The 21,630-nt window shown below is 50.9% G+C and overlaps 1 protein-coding gene across 1 annotated transcript in view; it reads right to left on the bottom strand.

Moving 5' to 3' along the window:
• The window catches only part of drosha (drosha ribonuclease III), a 50,677-nt gene extending 29,477 nt beyond the window's left edge, over nucleotides 1-21,200 (bottom strand). The window contains 17 exon segments of the mRNA XM_057012605.1: nucleotides 5,265-5,372; nucleotides 8,008-8,115; nucleotides 10,019-10,118; nucleotides 12,489-12,613; nucleotides 13,689-13,858; nucleotides 14,495-14,569; nucleotides 14,748-14,829; nucleotides 15,155-15,226; nucleotides 16,219-16,305; nucleotides 16,434-16,520; nucleotides 17,185-17,265; nucleotides 17,940-18,100; nucleotides 18,711-18,852; nucleotides 18,934-19,249; nucleotides 19,333-19,401; nucleotides 19,472-20,306; nucleotides 20,969-21,200. Of these exon segments, the coding sequence (XP_056868585.1) occupies nucleotides 5,265-5,372; nucleotides 8,008-8,115; nucleotides 10,019-10,118; nucleotides 12,489-12,613; nucleotides 13,689-13,858; nucleotides 14,495-14,569; nucleotides 14,748-14,829; nucleotides 15,155-15,226; nucleotides 16,219-16,305; nucleotides 16,434-16,520; nucleotides 17,185-17,265; nucleotides 17,940-18,100; nucleotides 18,711-18,852; nucleotides 18,934-19,249; nucleotides 19,333-19,401; nucleotides 19,472-20,304 (2,616 nt within the window). The 5' untranslated portion in view covers nucleotides 20,305-20,306; nucleotides 20,969-21,200.
• Nucleotides 21,201-21,630: the final 430 nt, after the last annotated feature.

The following is a 21,630-nucleotide window of genomic DNA, read 5'->3' as shown; positions in this document are numbered from 1 at the left end:
CGAAGTCAGCCATAAGGAGACAGAAAAGGACAGTTAATGACATCATGGCTGGAGATGTACGTTTCTATAAATGTATATTGTCGACATAAAAGCAACAGAAAAGAAGACTCAGCAGGGTGCAGCACTTTTAATTACTCTTTAATCTTTCCAAAAAGTGATTAAACTTAAAATATTCTATCTGTAATGATCCACGACATCTCAGAATTCAAAGCTTTTACGAGCGCGCCATCGGGGGAGCGTGAATGTGCGGCGTTCTGCCGCAGACCCTGTTGCTTTCCGTGGTTTGGTGCCACAGATGGAGACATTACACCAGCATCGACTCCATGCAGACGAGCGATTGGAGCACTTTGAGATTATCCTGCAACTTCTTTAAATGATTCTCCTCGGATATTCGTTTCCGGACGCTGAGAAGAACAGAAAATAACTATTAAGCCGATTCCTGATCACGTTAAATGTTCCCTGAATGTGTGTTCGCCAGCCTTTTACGCCAGCGCCCAGCATTTCGCCTTCTCTGCTGTAGATCAAACTCCAGGAAGGGATCTGAGCGTGCCTGCAGGCCTGACATTTGCATAGATAATTTGGACAACACGGATGGTTTCGGCCCCGCTGAGCTGTGAAGACGGACGCCGCTCTCACGCCTCCAGAGGGTCGTCTCGGGACATTTTCCCTGGCTTCTCCGGCGTTGGCAGCCACGTTGGTGGTCTCCGTTTGTTGGCTATTGTGGCCAAACTCCTTAAACTCGTCAGGTGTTTGTTTGTTGGAGGTTTAATCAGCGAGTTTGTGGGCCAAGAGTTGGTTTTTCACGAGTCCTCTTGATAAATGAGGGTAGAATTTCTAGTTTTGTTACTTTTATTAGCTGAAATAAGTTCTTTTGTGGTGTTTCGATGTTCTGACTGCTGAGTTCTCTCCTCAGATTCGAAGATTTATTGTCAAATCTGTTCAACTATTGTGATGCTGGGAACCACTTTAGGATTAGAAACAAATGAGATGCAGTAAGTGAAGTGTCACGTGTGAATATCAGAGCGGGGCCTCATAAATTAAAGCTGAAACTCTGCGTTACATTATGTTTTAAACTGGTTTTGATGGTGGAGGTCTGGACAGAATTAATGGAATATCAATTTTCAATCTCAGCTTCCAACAGTGATTTATGAAGTCTGGATGGTTTCGGTGTTTGTTTTTGCGCTCAGTAAATTCCCTGTTTTCCTTCAGTAAATAATATTTGTGACCAGGCTTATCGGTCAGGAAGGTCAGCCAGGATGACCCCTGACCCTGAGAAGGAACCCCCGCTGAGCCATTCAGGCGTGATCACCGATAACGGTGGTTCAGGAAGCAGAGCGACGGCTCTGGTTGTGTCAAAACTAAAAACTGAAGCTTTCAAAGCTGCACAGAAAACCTGCAGGAAGCAGACGAGTCAACATCCAGCCAGAGCGAGGAGAGGACACAACCTGGCCGTCCTGGGAAGACGAGCACGCCGGAACATTTCCAACTTACTCAGGTAAAAAAGAAAGAAAGCAAAGATAGGACTCGGTAGGACGTGTCAGGCTTTTATCAATTTTATAGTAGGAGGATCTTGATCTGAGCGCAGGAGGGAGAAACCTGAAGAAGCTGCGGCTACTCCCCCCTGCCAGGTTTACTTTTCAAAAAGCTTGTCTCTTTTCAGCCGACTTCAAATCCATTTCAAGCTCCAATGAGATATAAATCTAAAAAGGAGACAGAGAGCTTTCAATATTTATAGTTGCTCGGGAGGCCGTCGGCTTTGGAGCCCCGAACACATCAGCGGCGCCGGTGCTTGAACTTGTTTGTTCGGGGGGGGAGTCAGAGAGGGGGAAAAAAACAGTTATTTGACATGACACGAGCACAAATCTAGCAATTTTCAGGCCATGCGGAAAGTTCGATAAAATATAAATATAAAACAAGAACTAACGCCATGTGTGCATTCCCTTTCACCCCCCCCCTTCTTCCCCCCCCGTGGTGCAACATCAGACAGGCGGCCCGAACAGGAACTCCGGAGCAAACAAATCAAGCACAATGCAGCAGTCGCTCCGAACCCACTGGAGGTCGGGGCGAGTTCAGGACGGCGTCCAGCAGCAGCAGCCGCGTCTTATCAGCCCGCTCAGCGGAGACGGTGGACGTCTGTGTCTGTCGCCGCCGACAACACGGCGGCGCGGGAACTCAGACTTGGCAACCGCCGCTCGCTCGACCGCCTTTGGCAAAACGGGAGTAAACATCATCGCTCAGAGGAGAGCGGCGGGCCAGGCGGGGAAGAGAGGCAGCGCCGCAGCGTGAAGGAGAGAACATCTATCCTGCAGGAGCCGAAGATTCAGAAGCAAATAAAAGCCCGGCGGCTAAAACCGAGCTGAACTTCCATCTTCAGTTAGCTTATGGAAACGCCCCCTTTTCCTCAACCTGTTGCGTCACATAATGGCCGAGCCTCTGCAGGCGTCCGTTATCCAGCATTAAGACATCACACATTTGAGCCACTTCTGAATCAAAACGTTTGCAAATGCCGGCGAACACATTCGGGCCGGCTCAGAGGGAAACGGACCGACGCCTCCATGACACAGCGGGTCCGTGCACAATGGCGGACAAAGGGAATAAAAACGCCCGACGCTGGGCGCTGATTGACAGCCTGGTTCGCGGGGGCGTGCAAACAAAAGCCCGCGATACCGGAGCCGGGGCTGAGGGCTTGTACGGTTAAATTATTTAGATGCTCCGTGATGCCTCTCATTCTGTCAGCATGGGTCAAAAGTGAGGAACGGGGATGAGTCAACAGGGGGTGGGAGGATTACGAGGGTCTGCTGGATGGGGGAGCGCGTGGCGAGCGTGCAGCCTCCCCCTCCCCAGCCCCCGAGTTTAAATGTTTAACAGGGAGGCTCTCAGAAGAGGGGCTTCAAAGGACGGAGGCTCCACTGGAGCCGGGTGGGGGGGGGGGGGGTGGCTCTGGCTCCCAGCATCGCGCTGTCATTCAGCAGAAACAGGCACTGCAACGTTTTTACCGACTGGCTGCAGTTTAAACTCCCAACGCCGACAACAAACGTTGTCGGTGCAGTTTTTATTTACCGACGGCTTTAAACCATTGCAGAGAATCGGCAGCGATTCCGCACGGACCAGAGCGCCGGTTTTCCACATGACCGGCTGCCTGCGTCTCTTCCGAGGAAAACGTGGAGAAAAGGGGAATAAATTCTCATTTAATGGGAGTACAGCTCATTACACTTTATAGCTGAAGCCAAAGTTCTGCTCTGAGAGGGACACATGGAGCTGCCCAAGCCGAGTCTCCTCACTTCCTCTCTAAAAATACTCCTTCAAGTATGACTAACGCCAGTTTTACCACATTAGGATGCTGCAAAAATAAACACGCGGTACATTAGCATTGATCTAATTACATCTAATATATCAGAAAATCACGGTGAATGGAGGAAAAGGCGCAGAGGCCGCCGCCCAGTGGCCGAAACTACACACAGCTCGAGTAGCTCAAGGTAAAAATGGCCAGAAATCATCGATAAGGTGGACACACGCGGGTTTGATGCACACGTGACCTCAATGGTGTTTTTATGAGCAGAAATCACCTAATATTTTTAGAAAAAAAGATCTTTCATGTTCGCCTAATGAATGAAGACTTTCTATAACACTGAATACTCCAACCTTTGTCAAAGTCAAGCTTTAGCTTTCATTTAATAAAACATTCATCTTATTTTAACAGCCGACACGTAGCCGGAGCCTTGATGGGCATTTGTTGAATCCGGCACTACAGCCGAGATGAATTAATTCGCAGCACACAAACCTGATATCAAAGAACACTTCGCTTACAATATCATCAAAGTGTGTACCATTTTCTCTCCTGCTGGAAATGGAAAGAGCGCCACTGGAAAATATTCAACCCATTAAATGTGATCATCCCATCAGAGCGAAGGCAAATGGGAACCGGTGGCGGACGTGAAATCAGTTCCCAATCGGGCAGGGCTGTTTGAACAAGCACCATTGCCCTCCTGCCGCTGCTCTGTCCAAACCAATCTGGGTGGAAAACGTGCGTGCATGCATGCACGTGCATGTCTGCATGCGCGCGTGTGTGTGTGTGTGTGTGTGTGTGTGCAGTCAAGCGGGGAGGAAAGGTGCTGTGAAACCCGGCAATGATAACTTCAGACCCGGGCCATTTTAGCAACGGCGGCGGCTAACTGCCGACAGCCCTGACTTCGCCCAGACGCCTCAGAGGACGGAGCTGCGCCGTAGACGTGCACGTCAGAGCCCGACTGGGGGAAAAGCAACTGAATAAACAATATCTGATTTCAATTTCTTAACCTGGCTTTGAATAATGGCTACCCGAGCCTATTATTACAGCACCTGAGGTCTAAATGAAAATTAATGATCGATGATGACGAATGCATGAGTGAAGCTTTCGCACTCAGCTTGATGCCAGCGGAGATTAAAATTAATGCAGCCATGGAAATGAGTATTGATGACCTGAGTGAAAGGATCCCAAACCTGACCTCACACCCAACAAGGCGCCGCCACAGCCGCTGAATTAAGCGTAGGAAATGCTAACGCGCAGGAACGGCTCTGAAGTTTGGCGCCTCCTCCGTGACGGGCCTGCGACTCGTTGTCAGTCGGTCCCGCAGCAGGCGGCCCCTCCTCGTTAGCTCGTGAGAAAGACTCGTGATTAGACGAGCGGCGGTGAGGCCGATGGCTGGTCGATGCCAGCAATTCCGGCACATAAACACACGCAGCCTCGGGCATCTCGATGCATCCTTCCACCTTTTAAACTATGAATAGGCTACATCAAATTGATTTCTAATGTATCACGTTATGACAGCTCTTCAATATTGCTGGAGGCAGCCGGGGGGGGCTTATTCTGAGCGGCTCCAGGCTGAGGAGCTGACAGGGAAGGGCAGGCATTATGGGAGAGGCTGTTGTTGTCCTGTCTGCTGTAGCTGGGGCTCAGAACTGGACCAGAGATCTGACTCAGGTCTGAGTGTGTTGTTTACCTCAGCTGACTCTCCAGCCCGTCGTTCCAACCGAACCATCCCAGCAGAGGCGGAATGGGCATAGTAATGAGGCCAAACACTAACCACCTGCATCTCACAGGAAGTGCCTGCCCAAAATGCATTTATATGCAGCTATCTCCGCCTTTCCTAAAAGACCAGTAGGGATTTGTCGACCCGGATCCATCTGGTTAGTTATCAGCTATGCCAGCCTTTAAATAATGCAGCTGGATTCAGGGCAGAGGCACATCAGCCTGGAAGTAGGCAGCTGTCATGACTCTGTCTTACCTGTAGGAGGCAGCGCTCCGTGAAGACGTAGCCGATGAGCTGATCCAGGTGCATCAGACACTGGTGGTATCGAATATGATGGGTGAGGACGGGCAGCATCATGGCGTGCTGTGGAGGAAAGGCAAGAGAGGGGGGGTAAACATGGGAAAGGGGAGCGGGAAGAAGGAGAGTGACAGGAATGAGTTCAGAGGGAGAACGTGATAGAGATTGAAAAGAGAGAAAGAAGGCTGATAGAGGGACTACAGAAGGAGAAATCAATCAGCCAGTCATTATTTATTAAGTGCTACTCTGCGACGGGGAGATGAAATAATCAAAAACCCGATGGCTGCGCCGTGAGCGGGAGCGATGGAGGCTCACAGCTGGACGGGAACGTCAGATCGAAGCCCATTCCTATATGTTGACACACTCACATGCTGGACAAACACTGACAGCCCCCCCCCCCCATGACCCTTATAAAGTTTAAAAGAAAAATCAGAGTCTAACACTGAGGAGGAAAGAAGGAGGAAAAATGACAGTCGCAGCCGATCTGCCAAATCATTGGCGGCATCTTATCAAGTGGGAGAGAAACTGTAGCAAAGGCTGCTGTGCACATTAACCCCGTGCAACCACACGAGAGCAGAGGGAGCCATGCGTGTTTTAATTAATGCTGCTGAGGAAGGGGAGCCTGAGAGCCGGCAGGCTACAAGTGGCGCTGCCATGCAGCCCTGGGGCCGTCATGGGGGCTGTGGTGACACCGTCCTCAGGCCTTGTTAAGCAGCCAATTAACAAAGCCGGGCCCTGGTCATGTCAACAGCTCCTAACCTGTTCTGATGACAGCTGGGGACTCAGTGTGTGTGTGTGTGTGTAAAGAGGTGGGGCAACGCCTTGTTAGACCTGATGCCGAGGTAATTAAAAGGTAGGAAATCTCTAATATGATGTCACGGATGTCATTTGACCAGTTTGTTAACCAGAAGTCAGAATGTGTTGTTTTAACAAGAAAAGTGCGGCGCACCACCTCCTGACAATGTGGTCATTAAATTGAAATAGTCATAACTAGGGAGTCACTGATGATTTGGGGGAAACTCCCAGACTGGACTGGGCCTTTTCTCCTCTCCTTTCTTTAGCCTGAGGATGTTGTGAAAAAGAGCGTTTCTCAACGTGAGTATTGTCTCTTCCCCATAATGACGTTTAATATGTCTGACTTCTTGTAAATAGGATGGATTTAATTGACATTTGAGAGAAAAACATACAACGCTAAATCAATAAACCCGCCAGCATCGGTTCTTAAGAAAATGGCATTGTTCTTGAAGCTCACCAGAACCTCCGTGCAGGCGGCACCCTCCACTTCTCTCATATATCATCGCACCCATGTTACGCCAACGCCGGATGAAAGCGTGGTTTCAAACGGCCAGTTGTTGTTCTTCAGTTCACACAGCAGCCTCAGAACGTCCTACAAACGCCGCGAGCAGCGCTTCATATCCTCACTAGTCAAGTTCCAAACCTCAGATTATCCCTCCAAAGCAGTGATGAAACCACTAAAATCAGCTCCTCTTCAATCTTACTGCAGCTCATCAGGCTTTGTTGTCCAATTGGCAACTAATATTAATGATTTTTCAGGATTATTCCTTAGTCTCTGCGCTTTAATCCTTTGAACTGAAGTGGAACTCCAGCCGGATGGTTCCTATCAACTTCCGACTTGTGCGTGGATGTGATGGGGGTTCGCGGGAGCCGGGAAGACTAAAGACGTACAAGGAATAAACTGAGCGCGGTCTCGCTGCTGCGCCTGGTCCTTGAGGCTTTCAAGCGGAACAACCTTGGTGCTGCGAGCGGTGTCAGTAATGAGGAGGCAGATATTGTTGTGCTTTCAAAATGAAGAACCTACGGGTCAGTTTAGCCATAATCTCTCATCTGTGTCGCGCGTTGTGCAGAGCACGCCGCTGTGGCTTCGGCTGAAATTATTCATGAACCAATTAGCCGCCGTGATACAGCTTGAAGCAAATATAATTGGGCAGCAATTATGGATCGGATCCATCTTTGCTAGACCTTGCTGCAAGAGAGGTCTGCCGCGCGGGTGTGCCAGAACTTTCTGTCATTCATCTGCGAATGCATCGGCCGCGGGCTGCGCCGCTGCATACAGACGCAGCAGATGTGATCCGAGATGAAGACGGGCAATTATTTCCTGTGAAAACAGGTAAAAGTGTCCAAATATCTAATAAACGAAGGATGTTCCGACAGGTTGATGCTATCCTCTGACGCTTCCCTGAGCCATATAAGGCGCGGGTTTACCCCGAGACTGGAGCCACGGTACGGAAAGACTCTAAACAATCCAAAGCACCACCATAGCATTTCCTTACTTTGGCTCTGGGTCAGTTTGAAAGTAGCTTTTAATATTTCATGGACAGCTTCCAGGCGGGTTCATTGGCTGGGTGCTGTTTGAACTGCTGAGGCTCCGGCCTTTTAGATACCACATTCGCATGTCAAGGTGTCAGCACTGATCATTAATTTATCTCTTTAAATAAGTTAGCAGCAAAAGTGCCGAGCGCTTTCAGGTGCTATAAAGTGCGCATTTGCACTTTTATAAACTATTGTGGGGCTGGAAATTTGCGGGCGGGTTTGGACCTTTGAGCAAGTCAACCTTGGTGTCGCTATAAATAATTGCACCTCTGAGTGTCATTAGCATGCATGTGTCCCTCCCTGACCGGGCGCCGCAGTGTGGGGGCGCACGTCAATGCGGTGGTTTTGGTCCCCGGTTGGCAGGTGTTACCTGACAGACGTCGGAGCGGATGCCGGTCTTCCAGAAGCCCTGACTGCTGAGCTCCACCGTCACCTCTCGACGCATCGTGTTCTTCTGACGGATCTTCTGAAGTGCCTCCTGCCAAACAACCCGCCAGTCAATTATTGATCCGCTGTAGAGCGCAGCCCTCGGGGACAGCTCCCGTCCCCCAACACCCACCCCCACTTTCCTATACTTCCACAGACAGGTTGGCACATGCAATAGGGTGAAACCTCTGAAGTTGGGGGAGGGGGGGGTAAAAAAAACATGTGGTGCAGCAGTGGAACGGGAGGCAGAGTGACAGCTCGGCTAGTCTGGGCTAATTGAGGCCCAGTACTGGGTCAACATGGCTGTGGGCAGTGGTGCTGCTGGGACTGGCTGGACCAATGTTTCGGTCCCAGACACAAGAGCTGATGCCCATTAAAGAATGATGCCCAAGAGCCTAAAGGCGCCTCCATCAGCAGCAGCAGAAATCATTACCAACATACATGTGTCGTCCCGACAGCAAATACCTGGAAATTCAGACAAAGCGGAGGGGGAGAGGGGGGGGGGGGCTGCAAATAACCACCCAGTACGTAGAAGTATCGACGGGCTGCACCTCCTAAATGGGGCTGTGCACGTCAGGAGTGCGTGGAGTTGTTATCGACTGCATCGGTGTTCGTCGTGAGCTGCCTAAAATGGAACGCCGGGAATTTTTGACTCGTGGAGGACATAAGAACAACAAAGGCATGAATAAATAATGCCATCCTACTTTGAACTGTGCATCAAAGTGAACACACCCGCCCACACGCACATGTAAACCAGGCACGCACGCACGCACGCCGACACTTCCAGCCCGTGTATATGCTAAGCAGCGATCGCACCCAAGTGTGAGCAACATATAAACCCATTGTTATTCAGGGTCAGGGGCTGGACAAAAATACTGAAGTCATTAAAATATGAAAGTGGGCACGCTGACTTTAAAGGAGCAAGTCACGGCGCCTGACCCGCCGCCACGTGTTCCTGCAGGTGTGTTCATGTTCAGATCAAACAATAAAGACCCTGGAGCTTCCTGGATCAAGGAGGGAAGTGGATGCGTGATGCTAGGCTCAGTTCATTCGGGGGCCTTGAGCTCAGCTCACGTCACCAAATGATGATTGGCTCAAGCGGCGACACATCGCGAGGCCAGAAAACGCCGAAACATCTGTGAGTTCAGCGTCTCATATCTGGGAGAAAATCCCCCAAATCCACACGCTGAAAGAGACGACTCCAAGCTGGAGTCCCTGCCAGAGCACTGACGCGGCGGGAATGACTGTTCAACCGTGAAAAAGGACGACGGACTTAGTAAAAATACGTCACATTCAGAGTTTATTGGAACTGACGGAAAGGGTCTGAGCGTTTCAAGTGGAGCTTTATTTTGAAAATCAAAAGGCGACTCGGCGATCAGACGACGCTTCCGATTCCGCTTCCTGTTTGTGGCGGAGCCTGGTGAGCCTTAACGGTGAACGTGTGTGTTCTGCTCCACCGATCGCTCCGCTGCACAGCCGACCGCGGGATCGTCAGGCCCTGTTAGCCAGCCGGCTTTGCGGAGCAACCTGAGGGACTGGCTAATTGAGCCCAGAGTTCCTGGTCATCATCAGTTCAGCATGTATCAGAGGAGCAACCTGGATTTCCACGCAAACGCTCACAGACGGGGAAAGGCTGCCTCTACCCCGGAGAAGTCGCGGCAGAGAGTCTGGCCACACACAGCTCACCTGAATCCTCCACTCCCTGCGGCTGCATGGTCGTTAGCTCAACAAAGCTAAAGCTTTTCCTCATCCTCCATCCCAGGTGGTGCACTGACCTTCACGTGCTGCTGCAGCCACTTTTACTGAGCAGCGAACTCATCTGCATCGTGCTGTAGCTAAAGAAATACCAAGGCTAACGTTTCCAGCTAAAGAAAGGACCCAAAGAGGTCTAACAGCACCCATTTGTGAAGGAGCGGGATCACGATCATGAGACAGGAACTCTGACTTCTACCCACCTCTCTCTGCATCAGCTTCTGCTTGTCCATCTGCTTGACCTTGGGGCTGTTGGCCAGAAGGTGGCGCAGTTTCACGTAGCTCTTCCACAGCTTCTGGTACCTGTCAGTGGTACAAAAGGAGGTGTCAATGGGAGCGGAGTCCATCTCTCCTCAGCCCCCCCCCCACCTCTACTGAGCTGGGGCAGCAAATCAATGTTTCACCCCCTGCTCGCCTGACATTAAACATAATTTAACAGTTGCCCGCGGCCGTTATTGCATCGGCTCATTGTGCGTGAGGGCAACAGACGCAGGAGATTCTCCGCCTCTCAGATGTCTGAACCGACGGTGCTGCTCCGCACGCCGCCTTTTTGTTCTCCTCTGAAGCTGTTCTGACGGGCCGCTCTCTCTACGCTCCCAGAATTTCCCAGAAACCCTCGCTGCCTTCGCTCCCGTTTCCATCGTCGCCACCAAACTCAGCGCCACCTCCCCGCACCTCTCTCTCTCTCCTCCCCCCCCCATCAATCAGAGCTCCTGATGATGCACCGAGGGGCCGAGCGTGACCGCGCGGCTGCCATTCAGGGAACTTTCTCCTCATTTACCCAGAGTTATTCAATTACCACTGCAGGGGGAGCGGCGGCCGACACTGGGCTGCAGGACGGTGCACCGACAGAGTGAAAGGCAGGGAGACATAAAGGAAGAGGACGTGAGCGAGAGAAGTGGGGGGGGGCACTGTGGAATAGAAGAATTATAGAGCTTTAATGGCGGGGACTTCATTAGAGCGCGAGACGAGGGAATGAGACGGCTTTACTGCCTCGATGATCAGCTTTCCTCCGCCACCGTGCTGCAGCAGCTGGGCTGAGAGAGACAGAGAGGAGGAGAGAGACTCCAGCCAGCCTGGGGGGCCCCTTCGTCCCCCGTCCGCTCCGGTGACCTTTCTGCAGATCCGCTGCGAGCTCTCGGGGAGGCAGCGCAGCGCTCGACACTCCGCGCGCATGTTTCATTAGCATACGCCTTCCACGCCAGCTCCACCGGCGCCAATCGCCTTTCAGGCATCGCGCCTGCAGCACGGCTCGGTCCTTCGGTCGCTACATTAACATTTTAAACTAGCGTAGCGCGGAGGGGGGGCGATTCAGAGGCCTAAACGCCCTCTGAAAGAAAGGCGGCGTTACATCTCCCAGTGAAACACCTGCTTTTTCTACCCCGGCAGGTAACACGTTTCTTCCAAGTGAGCTCGACACAGAATAATGACATCTCGCCGCTCTGGATTCGCGGGTCAGCGAGCACATCTTGTGGCTCGTTGGAGGGGTCCTGTTTAGCCCCACCCCCACGCCTCTTTCCCGTTGTAATTCCTGCTTCATCGATTATGGCGGAGCTCCAGCGGCGACCCTGCTGTCAGTGGGCGGCCTGAAAGAACTCGGAGTCTTTAGTCTTCTAACAGTTGATGATGCGGCTGCTGCATCCCCCCCCCCCGGCCGCCTCTCTCTCTGTGGCAACGCCGCCGCCGCCGCAATCAGCAGCAACTTCTGCCCTCGCTACACGCATCATTAGCAGTGGTGGGAAATCCTCTCCGCTGGTCTCTTACTACTTGTTTCTGCATTGGTTAATGATGTCCCAGTCCATCCATAAATTTGTCCTCATCTGTCTCTTTGAGAACTTTGACACGGCGGAGGGGTGCGCGGGGATGAAAGAGCTCGGAGGACGGGCAGCCAAAATGGAGCGGCGGGGGAGCGGCGGGGGAGCGGTGGAGGGGGGTTCTGCCTAAATGGATTTCTTAATGATCATCCTCTTGTTTGCATCTTCATCACAGGCAGATTTTCCCCTGCAGCACCACCTTTCCTCCCCGACGGCGGCGGACGAGGCCATTCATTTGAGGCGAGGTCCGCCGCAGGTTTAAATTTAGAAGGAGAGCTAACGGTTGTTGCTGAGGATGATCTAATACCCTGTTTTTAGGTAATTATGCAGCAGCACAGTACAGTATTCCCTGCTGCAGCGTTGCTATTCACGTAAATCAACAGTGGCCCCCGCGGCGGAGGAGGAACCTCAGCACCCGTGACGTTGCATAAGGAAATGTCACGCCGCTCTGGCCTCCTGCTCAACCATATTTTTTATTTCTCTGCTTCCTCCATTTGCTGAATGAAATACAGCCGTCCCAGGAGGCCGCCGAGTGAACCGTGGCTGACAAACAAGCACTGACATTTACAAGTCATGGAAACATTATTTAGCCCCCTTCTTTGCTGCGTTTTCATTACAATTACATGCTTTAGGTCACCATAGCAGCCAGTTTACGCTAGCTGATTCTGTTAGCATACAAGATGACAGTCGAGGTGATGACAGCGGCACAGGAGACGTGTCAGGAGTTTCAACAGGCAAGATATGAGGCATATGAGGCAAAGGTTTCCTACTTTGTCACAATCAGGACGCCGACGCTAGTAGCCTGGTGTGATCAGGCTAACTGGCTGCAGCGTTGTACCGTCCGCATGTGTGATCTTACTGGGGGTCTCCGGCGTAGCTCAGCTGAGCGGGTCGGATTCCAAAGTGAACGATGATGGGGAAGGTGATGACGTCTGGGTTGAACTGCTCCCTGTCCAGCTGGTCGATACGCACCGAGCTTGGTTTCTACACGTATACAAAAGCCACAGCATTGATTCGGGGCAGAGCATAAACACATTCACACAGGCACCGGCGTGTAAAAAGATGAACCCAATGCACCTCATCGCACCGTCTGTGACAGGACGGGAATAGCAGATCAGCCTCGTAGCGCACGATGATAAAAGGGTGACAGAAAAAGTAGAGTAAACTTCTCTGACACTCCTATCACAGAAGAGAGTGACAGGCGACACGTCCTCTTAAATCCCAGCTCGCCTGTCAGGTGTCTTCTTTAGCAGCGGATCAGAGGACGGAGCTGCAGCGGCGGTGATGACGAGCAGATGGTTGGAGGCCCAAACCCACCTTGACATTAACCGCGCTCGCTCTCCGGTCGCCCTCTGCGCGCGCGCTAACTGATTGAGAGCGCAAGGTCACCCAGACGACTGATTTCACCCCTTTGAGCAACATAATCAGGATTGATTGGAGCGATGGGAGGATTGGTGATTGCTCTATTTACGTTTGTGGCGAAAACAGTAAGATAGAGACGGCACGCCGCGTCAAAAGGTCGGTGACATTTGCGCCATTGTGGGAAATAATTGCCGGGGCTCAGCGGGGTTGATTAGCATCAAGCTGCTGCGGCTGCACCGGCGAGCGCCCCTTTGACCGGCGCGAGGCCACAAACAGAAAGGCCATTTCTCCTTTTTGAACTTTATTTCACCCTTTCTTTGCAACCTCCGTCTCTAACTTGCATGTCTGGAAGATGATTACACACCCACCCACCTGAAACCCTGATATTGGCTCCTGCCAGGGAGGGACGTCGCCTCCATAACTCACCCACGCCAAAGGTTAGACAATTATTTTCACTCTTCATACACAACCTCTTAGCTATCGGTGACATCTTCACCTTTTACCCAACACACATTCATCGCGCATCCTTTAAAATATGAGCCAGACAGGAAGGTTAAACAGTGTCATCGTAAAATAGAAGCTTCAGACCGAACAGACGTGGACGGCAGAAACAGCCTTGAGGGGATAGCGGGCGGAGTTAGAGACTGACACCGACGACCTTATTCGCGCCTGCCCTTGAAACGACAGAAGGCCTCACCATGCCCGGGTTGGTGACGATCATGCCCTTGCACTCCTCCGCGTATTTCTGCCACTCCAGCTCCTCCCACTGCAGCATGTCGGCGATCTCCTCCTCGGGGACCAGAGGCTTGCTGCTGCGCAGCAGGTACAGCAGCACCTGGTGCATGGACAGCACCTCCTTCCCTCCATCTGAGAGACGACATCACAAACAAACACCCATGTGACCAGGAAGTGAGTCGTAAAAGTTGTTTGGTTGAAAAATGAATCCGCTCTACGTTGAGAGAGTTAATTCAACGAAGAATGAGTTTAATTAGGGCCGTGATTCCGTTGAACAAATTGGATACAGTCTTGAAATGAAAGCGGAGTGGATGAGACCTCTCTGGGCCCTGGAAGCATCAGAAGCACGCAGCTCTGAAGCGGCGTGGCAACGCCGTCGCTGGAACTCTGCCTGCTCTCAGACTCCGCGCCGATTTCATCACTCCGCCGGACTGGCTTTGAGTTTTGGTTTTTTGAAAGGGTTTTTGTAAAAGAGGTACATAAGTGTTTGTAGCAGACTAAATTGGAGGAGTGGAGGGGGTAAAAGGAGAGAAATGGTTTTTTTGATGGAAAAGAAGGTAGGTGGCACGGCTGTCATAACAACCTGAGCCGAGGTTATTGCGCTGCAACAGCACCCCCACGTGGACGGATGAGGAACTGTTGACTCAACCCAGGAATGGAAATAATGTACTTTACATTTACAAATAATGTTCTTTACATTTGGCCTCAGGGCTGTGTCTACACTGACCACTAGAGGGAGACAAGCGATTAAAGTGTGCAGAGTCTTACCTGGTAAAAATCGGACAAAACGGGGCAAGAAGTGGAACTGAGGGCACCCAGGGGAGTCATTGTCAAACTCTGGGCCTGTGACAAGAACAGAGGGGTAATGTTTCTTTTTCCTGGACAGAGAACAGCCCGTCATAATAATTCAGACAAGGATTTAAAACAAGTCCACTAAAACGCCGCTGAAAGTAAAACTGGGCTCAAACCGGCAAGTTTCGCCTCCAACTGGACCAATTACACCCGAGTCACGGAGCGTTACCTGTCAGGTTCCAGTCGTACAGCTCGAGGACATCCTGGAACAGGTAGGAAGAAAACAACTCGAGTCCGCGCACACAGTAGTTCTGGACACGGGTGAGAAAGAACCGCAGAGGTGTGAGGTTAGGCTACAAAAGGAAGAGGTGTAACACCCAGTATGCTAATGTAGATACAGTATGGCTGATAAGGAAATCCACTTCTCCCGCTTTATCACATAAGCCACCTTATCAGCGTAATCAACCTCTGCAGCTTGCAAAGAATCTCTTCCTGCTCTTCTGCAAGGATTAGCAGGTGAGCTCACACAGGCGCTGAGCTGGGCGGGTTAGCCTCAGCCGTTTGAGATTAAAAAAAACAAAAACGGGGTGAGAGAGGGGAGCCAGGAGATAAAGGGGGGATACGGTTGATACCGACCTCTGGTGTCATCTCCTCTATGAAGTGGATGGTGTAATCTATGTTGAAGCGGATCACACGGCACAATGGGATCTGTGATGATGAAAAGGGGGGAGGAAGAAAAGCCAGGGTTGAGTCATTACAGCGGGCTGTGACAGGGGTTGGAGCTTTCCAAGGAAAACTCATTAAAAAGCTGATCTGCACATGTATGTGCCAGGAAAGTGTTTAAACATGCGCGACCTGGGGTCAATTACAAAACACTCCGTGTCCGCACACACTTGGGAGTGAAGTAACTGAAATCTCGCTAAACAGATAAGCTGCCCGTCCGCCTTTAATCTCCCTGGTTACACGCTCTTTGTTGTCAGAGCGCCGGGGGTCCGTTTTTAGAGATTAACCTGGAAGCCACTCCGGTCCAAGCCAGCGGCTAACTAGCAGGAGGCTAATATCATCACACTCTCACATTCCTAATTCCCCTCCCGACCACAAAGCATTTACCCTGCTCTTATCAAGGGACGCTCGAATCAGCCCCTTCAAATCAGATTTTAATCCTCAGCAGCTACAAGTCGCCGGATATTTCCAGAAAATGGGAGTTTTGTCGGTTGGTCAGTTCAAAGCCGGAGAAAGCCCCTTTGAAGTCCTCGCTGGCGTTCGACAGGCCATCTGACGCAGGGCGGCGCGGAGATGGCGACAAGGTCAGCGCAGCCCACAAAGAGGCCGAGGCTGAGAGGTCCATTTTGAAGTGGTTTCAGAGAGAGTGGAGTTAAAGGAGGGGGGCATTTCTCACCGAGGCCGATCTAAATCATGTGAGGCTGACGGGACGGCGAGAGGTTAGGAAAGCATCTCCCAACAGGCGTGAGAGGGAGACGGGCCCAGCTGGCCTGCATTCCTGATAGCCGGTGGATTTTCTGAGGTCGTCTTTACGAGCGGAGCGTGAACGTGATTCAAAACACTAACTTTTAGAGCACGGCTGCCTCAACTGAGCCTCAAGCCGCAGGCTTTCACAAATATCCTCCTGCCAGCGCCGCGAACATTCTGGTGCCAATTAATGACAAAACTGTGGAGGCACAACAAGGGCGCAGGCCTACATTAGTGAGAGGAGTGTGGGAGAAGAGGGAGAAGCCTTCAAACAGGTACTCGTGGTCGTCGTACTCGATCACCGTGGGTCTGTCGGTCTGAAACACAAATGCATCACTGTTAGCAACATGCTATTAGCCACTGATGAAAATGTCTTAATCACAAATTTAAGTGGAACGTTTTTGCATTGAAAATGACGGATGAGATAAACGGAACAGGGTCATACCAGGAAGTTGGTGGGAGGCGAAACCGTGATCCTGTAGTGGAACAGCTTTCCGGCGTTATTGTTCATGGCCCGACATTGTTTCACCGACTGTGGAGCGGCATTTTAGTGTCGGAATTATTATTTCGAAGGTGAGAAACTTGTACATGAACGACAGAATCTCCCACGTGTGCTTGAACGTCGTTAATGCAAACGAGTAACGAGTGCAGTCGCCACAGAAATGACCCGACATCCTGAAACAAACACAGTCGCATGTTCTATAATGGATAAATCCATTAAAGCCAAGTAATTGCGCAGCAACACAAAGGTCAAACATGATAGTAACGAGCAATTAGTCAACTAATTGACTAACAAGGGGGCGAGACCCAAGAAATAGATTTCATAAGATGCAAAAAGTCCTTTTAAATATCAATTTAATGCCTGGAAAGTGAGTTCGAGAAAGAAAAATCCAGCGCAGCCAGCGTTTACCTGAAGGTTGATGTTAATTAACCTCTCTGAAAACTCCACACTCATTAAGTAATCCATGACTTTCATTGACCATTTTCCTCCAGTGCGCACGGTCAGCGCAGCACTGTGGTCATCTGCATACGGAGCAGGGGAGCGGGCGGTGGCATTAAGTGGCATCAGATGTAAAGACAGTAAAGGTCTGGCGTCCAGCATGGCGTGAACACGTTTAAGCAGAGCAGGACAACGTCCTTGCCCCCCCCCACACCGCGAGGTTAAGACAGTGTGATTTATTCAGGCCCTGTCGTACCTCCTCTCCTGGGTAGATGCTGTGGCGGATGCCTGTACGTCTGGCCTTGGCGCTGCACTTACACAAGGGACCATCATTCATCTGGACAGAAGCAAAATAGGTAAATCAGCGCTTCACAAGCGCTTTCCCCACCGGCAGTGCCGGCACGGCCACTTCAAACTCTGGCAGGAACACTCCTCAACAATTTTCAGTGTTAAGACCCCAAACAGCAAAGTCCTAAACCCTTTTTAAAGCTCAGTGGAAGCTCTGCTGGTCTGCTAGCGCCCTCTGGTGGACAGGCGTTGAAACTACCTTCCCTATTCTCCCCTCGATCAATCAGCGGCGACCTGAAGCACTAAAAATAACACCGCGTCTTGCAGCATCCAATAACGCGCTGAGCAATGCAAATGAGCGCGCACTCCTGACCCAGAACCCTCAGCGAGGCAGCAAGATGAATCAGCTGGGAGACCAGGAGCGTGCAGACATGAAGAGGGCTCATTTAGTACCTAATATTACTGCAGCTTATGTGTGTAATTAATGCGTTTATAAGAAACTGGCACTGACCCAGAGGAAAGGCAGAAAATACAGCTGGTTCAGCCTCACGGAACTACTCTCGTCTATCTGGTTAGGTTTGAAGCTTTCATACTGCTGCAGAGCTCTGTTCACAGTCCAGCCTGTGCAGCGTCCCAGAGAGCTTTTCAAACCCAGACAAAGGGCCGGAATGAAACTGTATGCATGCAGCACAATAAAGGGTTGGTGTGTTAAGCCCAGCTGACCTGCCCTGGGTCGTTGTACCACAGCTCGTCGTGCAGGCGGTCGGGATGAGCCTTCTTTCTCTTGATCTCGGCGATGACATCAAACACGTCCGAGTCAGAGCTGCTGGAGCAGCTGCTTCCATCAGCGTCTGACTCACACTCTGACTCACTGCTGCTGTCGCCTGGAAGCACAAAAGACAAGCTCACAATGCAATTAAGGACTTCGTTGTCGGCGCAAACCTGCGTCAAACCCTCACCGGACCACGAGGGGTTTTAATTGAACCTGAACTCGCTCTCAGGGTGGCGAAAATACAGTCAACTCTGTACCGACTCCATCAGGCACCCCTGAACGCAGCACGCTAATGTGTGCAGCGGGAGAGGTCGCGGCTTTATTTCGGTGAGCTACAGAGTCATATTTGACCGATTTAATGATCCTGATCTCACACCAGGGCGCGTGGCTTCATCCCAAATCCTTGATTAACCACGTGCGTGTCGTGGTGCGATGGCTCCAGGATGTTTGTTGTCAGAGGACGTTAATCTTATTCAGTGTTTTGTGTCACCCCGTCCGGTTTGGCCCCTGTCCAACTGCACCGTTATGACACCACTGCACAGAGAAACGCACCTTTTTTTATGAGTTTTCATATAAACAACGCAAGATCTGGATATAAAATCGGTTTCCTGTCACAGGGAAGATACACGACTGCGGCTTCTCCTGGATTTACCGTCTCTCGCGGTGAACAACGTGCATTACCTCACCTCGCCACACCTCACAGTCCTGGTGGGACCACTCACCTGGATCTTCGTCCAGTTTGGTCTTTGGCGGCTCCCACTTTGGCCGCGCAGCCTTCGCTCGCTCCTGTCTTCTCCCGAGCTCCTCCTCGAAGCGTTCGTAAAGATCCCGGAGTTTACTGGTCCCGACCACAGTCGAGTCGCCCTGAGGAGATTCGGGAAAAATAGATTGCGACAAAACCGCGGCTCTCTGGGATAAACAACATCTGTAATCTGGACACAGCACCACTTGGTCCATGGGGTCGTTGGAGTAGTAGCTCTCGGCGTGTGTGCAGCGGACCCACGCCGGTTTCAGTAGCTCTTCCTCTTCTTTCTCCTCGTCTCCCTTCTCCCTCTCTCTGTCGTGCTCCGGAAATGCTTGCTCGGAGTCTCGACTCCTGGCAGAAAAGCTGCTCCGCTCGCCCTCAGAGAAGGGCTCCTCTGAATCGCGGTTCCTGGTGGAGACATAACTTCTCTCTCTGCTCAGAGTGGACGAGCTCTCGGACCGTCGCTCTCGCTCATCCTCCCAGCGGCTCCGCTTCCTGTCTCGACTCGATGAGCGACTGAGGAGAACAGAAAGAGAGACGGCCCCTCAGGACCAACACTAACACCCAGGAACTGGATTAAACTGGTTTATGGCACAAACCTGCGTGGTCTCTTCCTGTGTCTGTCAGGTGACTGGGACCTCCTGCTGTCTCTGTGCCGATACCTCTCCCTGGGAACAAACACTCGGGGTAGAAAGAATCCCGCATGTTAATCTGATTCCGAGTGGCGACTCTGCTCACCTGCTTCGGTCTCGGCTCCTGTGTCGAGGGGGCGTCCGCCCCCTGTCGTACTCGGACCGATGGCGTCCCCCTTCGGTCCTCCAGCGCCTGTCTGGACTCCTGCCACGATCCTTCCTGTCGCCAAAAAATTCCATTTTATGCTTGTCGCCGTGGCTACCGTAGCTGTAGCTCTTCTGCCTTTGGTCGTCGTGGCGATACCCCCTCTCGGGCGACCTCCTTTTGTCTGCGGGCCTATCGTGTTTGTACTGCCCCCCGTGCCTGAAGCTGTGGTCAGGAACAAAGGTGCTCTGAGCATGACCAGCACTGAAAGTTGGGGGTGGAAAAGGAGGGTGAGGTGGATGGGGGGAGTTCATAGAGTACTGTGGGTGGTAATTCATGGATGGAGAGTGTATGGGAGGAGGCATGCCCGGGTGCGTTATAGGTGGCGGAGGTACAGGTGGCAACATGTACGGCTGGTAGGTGTTCTGAGAAGAAACCTGGGGCGGTGGGGGGCCTCCTGTGGAGCTGGGCAGAGGAGGGGGTGGAAAGTGTGGCGGGGGATCAGGGAATCCCTGTCTGCCCGGAGGCTTGGGAAACGGTGGGCGGACCGGGCACTGGTTCAGAGCACCAGGAGTCTGAGAATGCGCTGGTGGGGGGTACTGCATGAAGTTCGAGTGAGGGTGCATGTATCCGCTGTTGCTATGGTAACTTGAACTGGGAGGTACTTGTGGATCATAGTGGTACAGGGGGACAGGAGGCTGTGGTGGAGGTGGTCTCAGGTTGGCGGGTCTGTAGTTCTGAGGGGACCCATGTTGTCCCGCTCTGTGTGCTCCCCGATCCTGATGGAAAGACATGACTGCGAAAAGACACAACCCCCAGGTTTTAATATTGCATTATTAACTCTACACCTGCAAGGTCACATATGATTCCTAGGTTAATATCTTGAACCTTAATATTTCCAATGGAACGATTAAAACCGACTTTTAGCACAGGGCTGGATTTAGAGTTATGTATCTTTAGGTTTATAACGCGCTGCTGCTAATGTGCACCGTCATTCTTATGGTATTATGGTAAATATACACACAGCACATCTTAATTTTCGTTTTTTATTATAGCATGTTGCCATGGGCTGAAATGTCGTGAAACGAAACACAGACCTCTGAAAACGTCCCTATCTCAAGAGAACGGGACGAGGAAATGAATTAGAATATTACCTCGATGAGATCTAATATTATAACATTTGATCTCATCGAGGTAAACAGCCGTGCTATGATGTGCTCACACTTGACGGCATCGTAGCTAAGTCGGGGCTACAACTGATGCTAACTTCGAAACTACACAGAGATTTTGACAACACCACAAGGGACAAGCGTGCCTCAATGTCTGAAAAGAGACTACAAACTGTGTAAAAACAACAGCATTATTACACTTAAGCTAAAATGAGCACCTGTGTGATCACTCGATATGTTGGCGAGGATGCTAGCACGTAATTGGGATGGATTGTGGGAAAGAACTTACCTGTAAATGCACAAACGGCACTAAAGGCAGCAGTAAATCACCCGGTTTCCACGACTAGTCCAAAACATGAACATTGAACAGTGTAAAGTAGCTTTAAAAATAGCCTTTTACTAAAGCTACACAGCAGAGAGGCCGTTTTTGTTACCGGCTACACATGCAGCATGGTTCCGGGGGGAACACTTAGGGAGACGGACTCGAATTGACCAATCAGAGACGCGATCCGTGTCAACAAAATAACCGTTAGGTTTTCTGTCACAATGGGCCGGAAAGAGCGTATCTCACAGTTAATTCAGTTTAAATTAACTTTAAAACCGTGAAATTAGCTCTAAAGTAATTTATAGCTTCAGTCAAAGTTGATTGTACTTTCTTTAGTAATATCTGTGCATTGTTCCAGTCCATTAAATCTTAGAAATATTAAAAACAATAATAAAAAATAATAACGTTGCATTGATAAAATACATCAAATAATACGAATGACATACAATTACCTACGTGTGCCTACCAGATTTGTCACTAGGTGGCAGGAGAGTCCTTTGCTGCAGCCTTTTCTATTGCCTTGAGAACGTTTCATGCATCATTTCTTAAATAAATCAACTACAGCATAGTGTTTGTTGCTTTTTGTTTTACAATTTAGCTGCTGTGATTCATGCTGGCATGAAATT

This window comes from Takifugu flavidus, chromosome 17 (assembly GCF_003711565.1).
Source record: "Takifugu flavidus isolate HTHZ2018 chromosome 17, ASM371156v2, whole genome shotgun sequence".
Lineage (NCBI taxonomy): Eukaryota > Metazoa > Chordata > Actinopteri > Tetraodontiformes > Tetraodontidae > Takifugu > Takifugu flavidus.
Note: the sequence above shows the minus strand (reverse complement) of the source record. Positions and strands in the feature narration are given on the sequence as shown.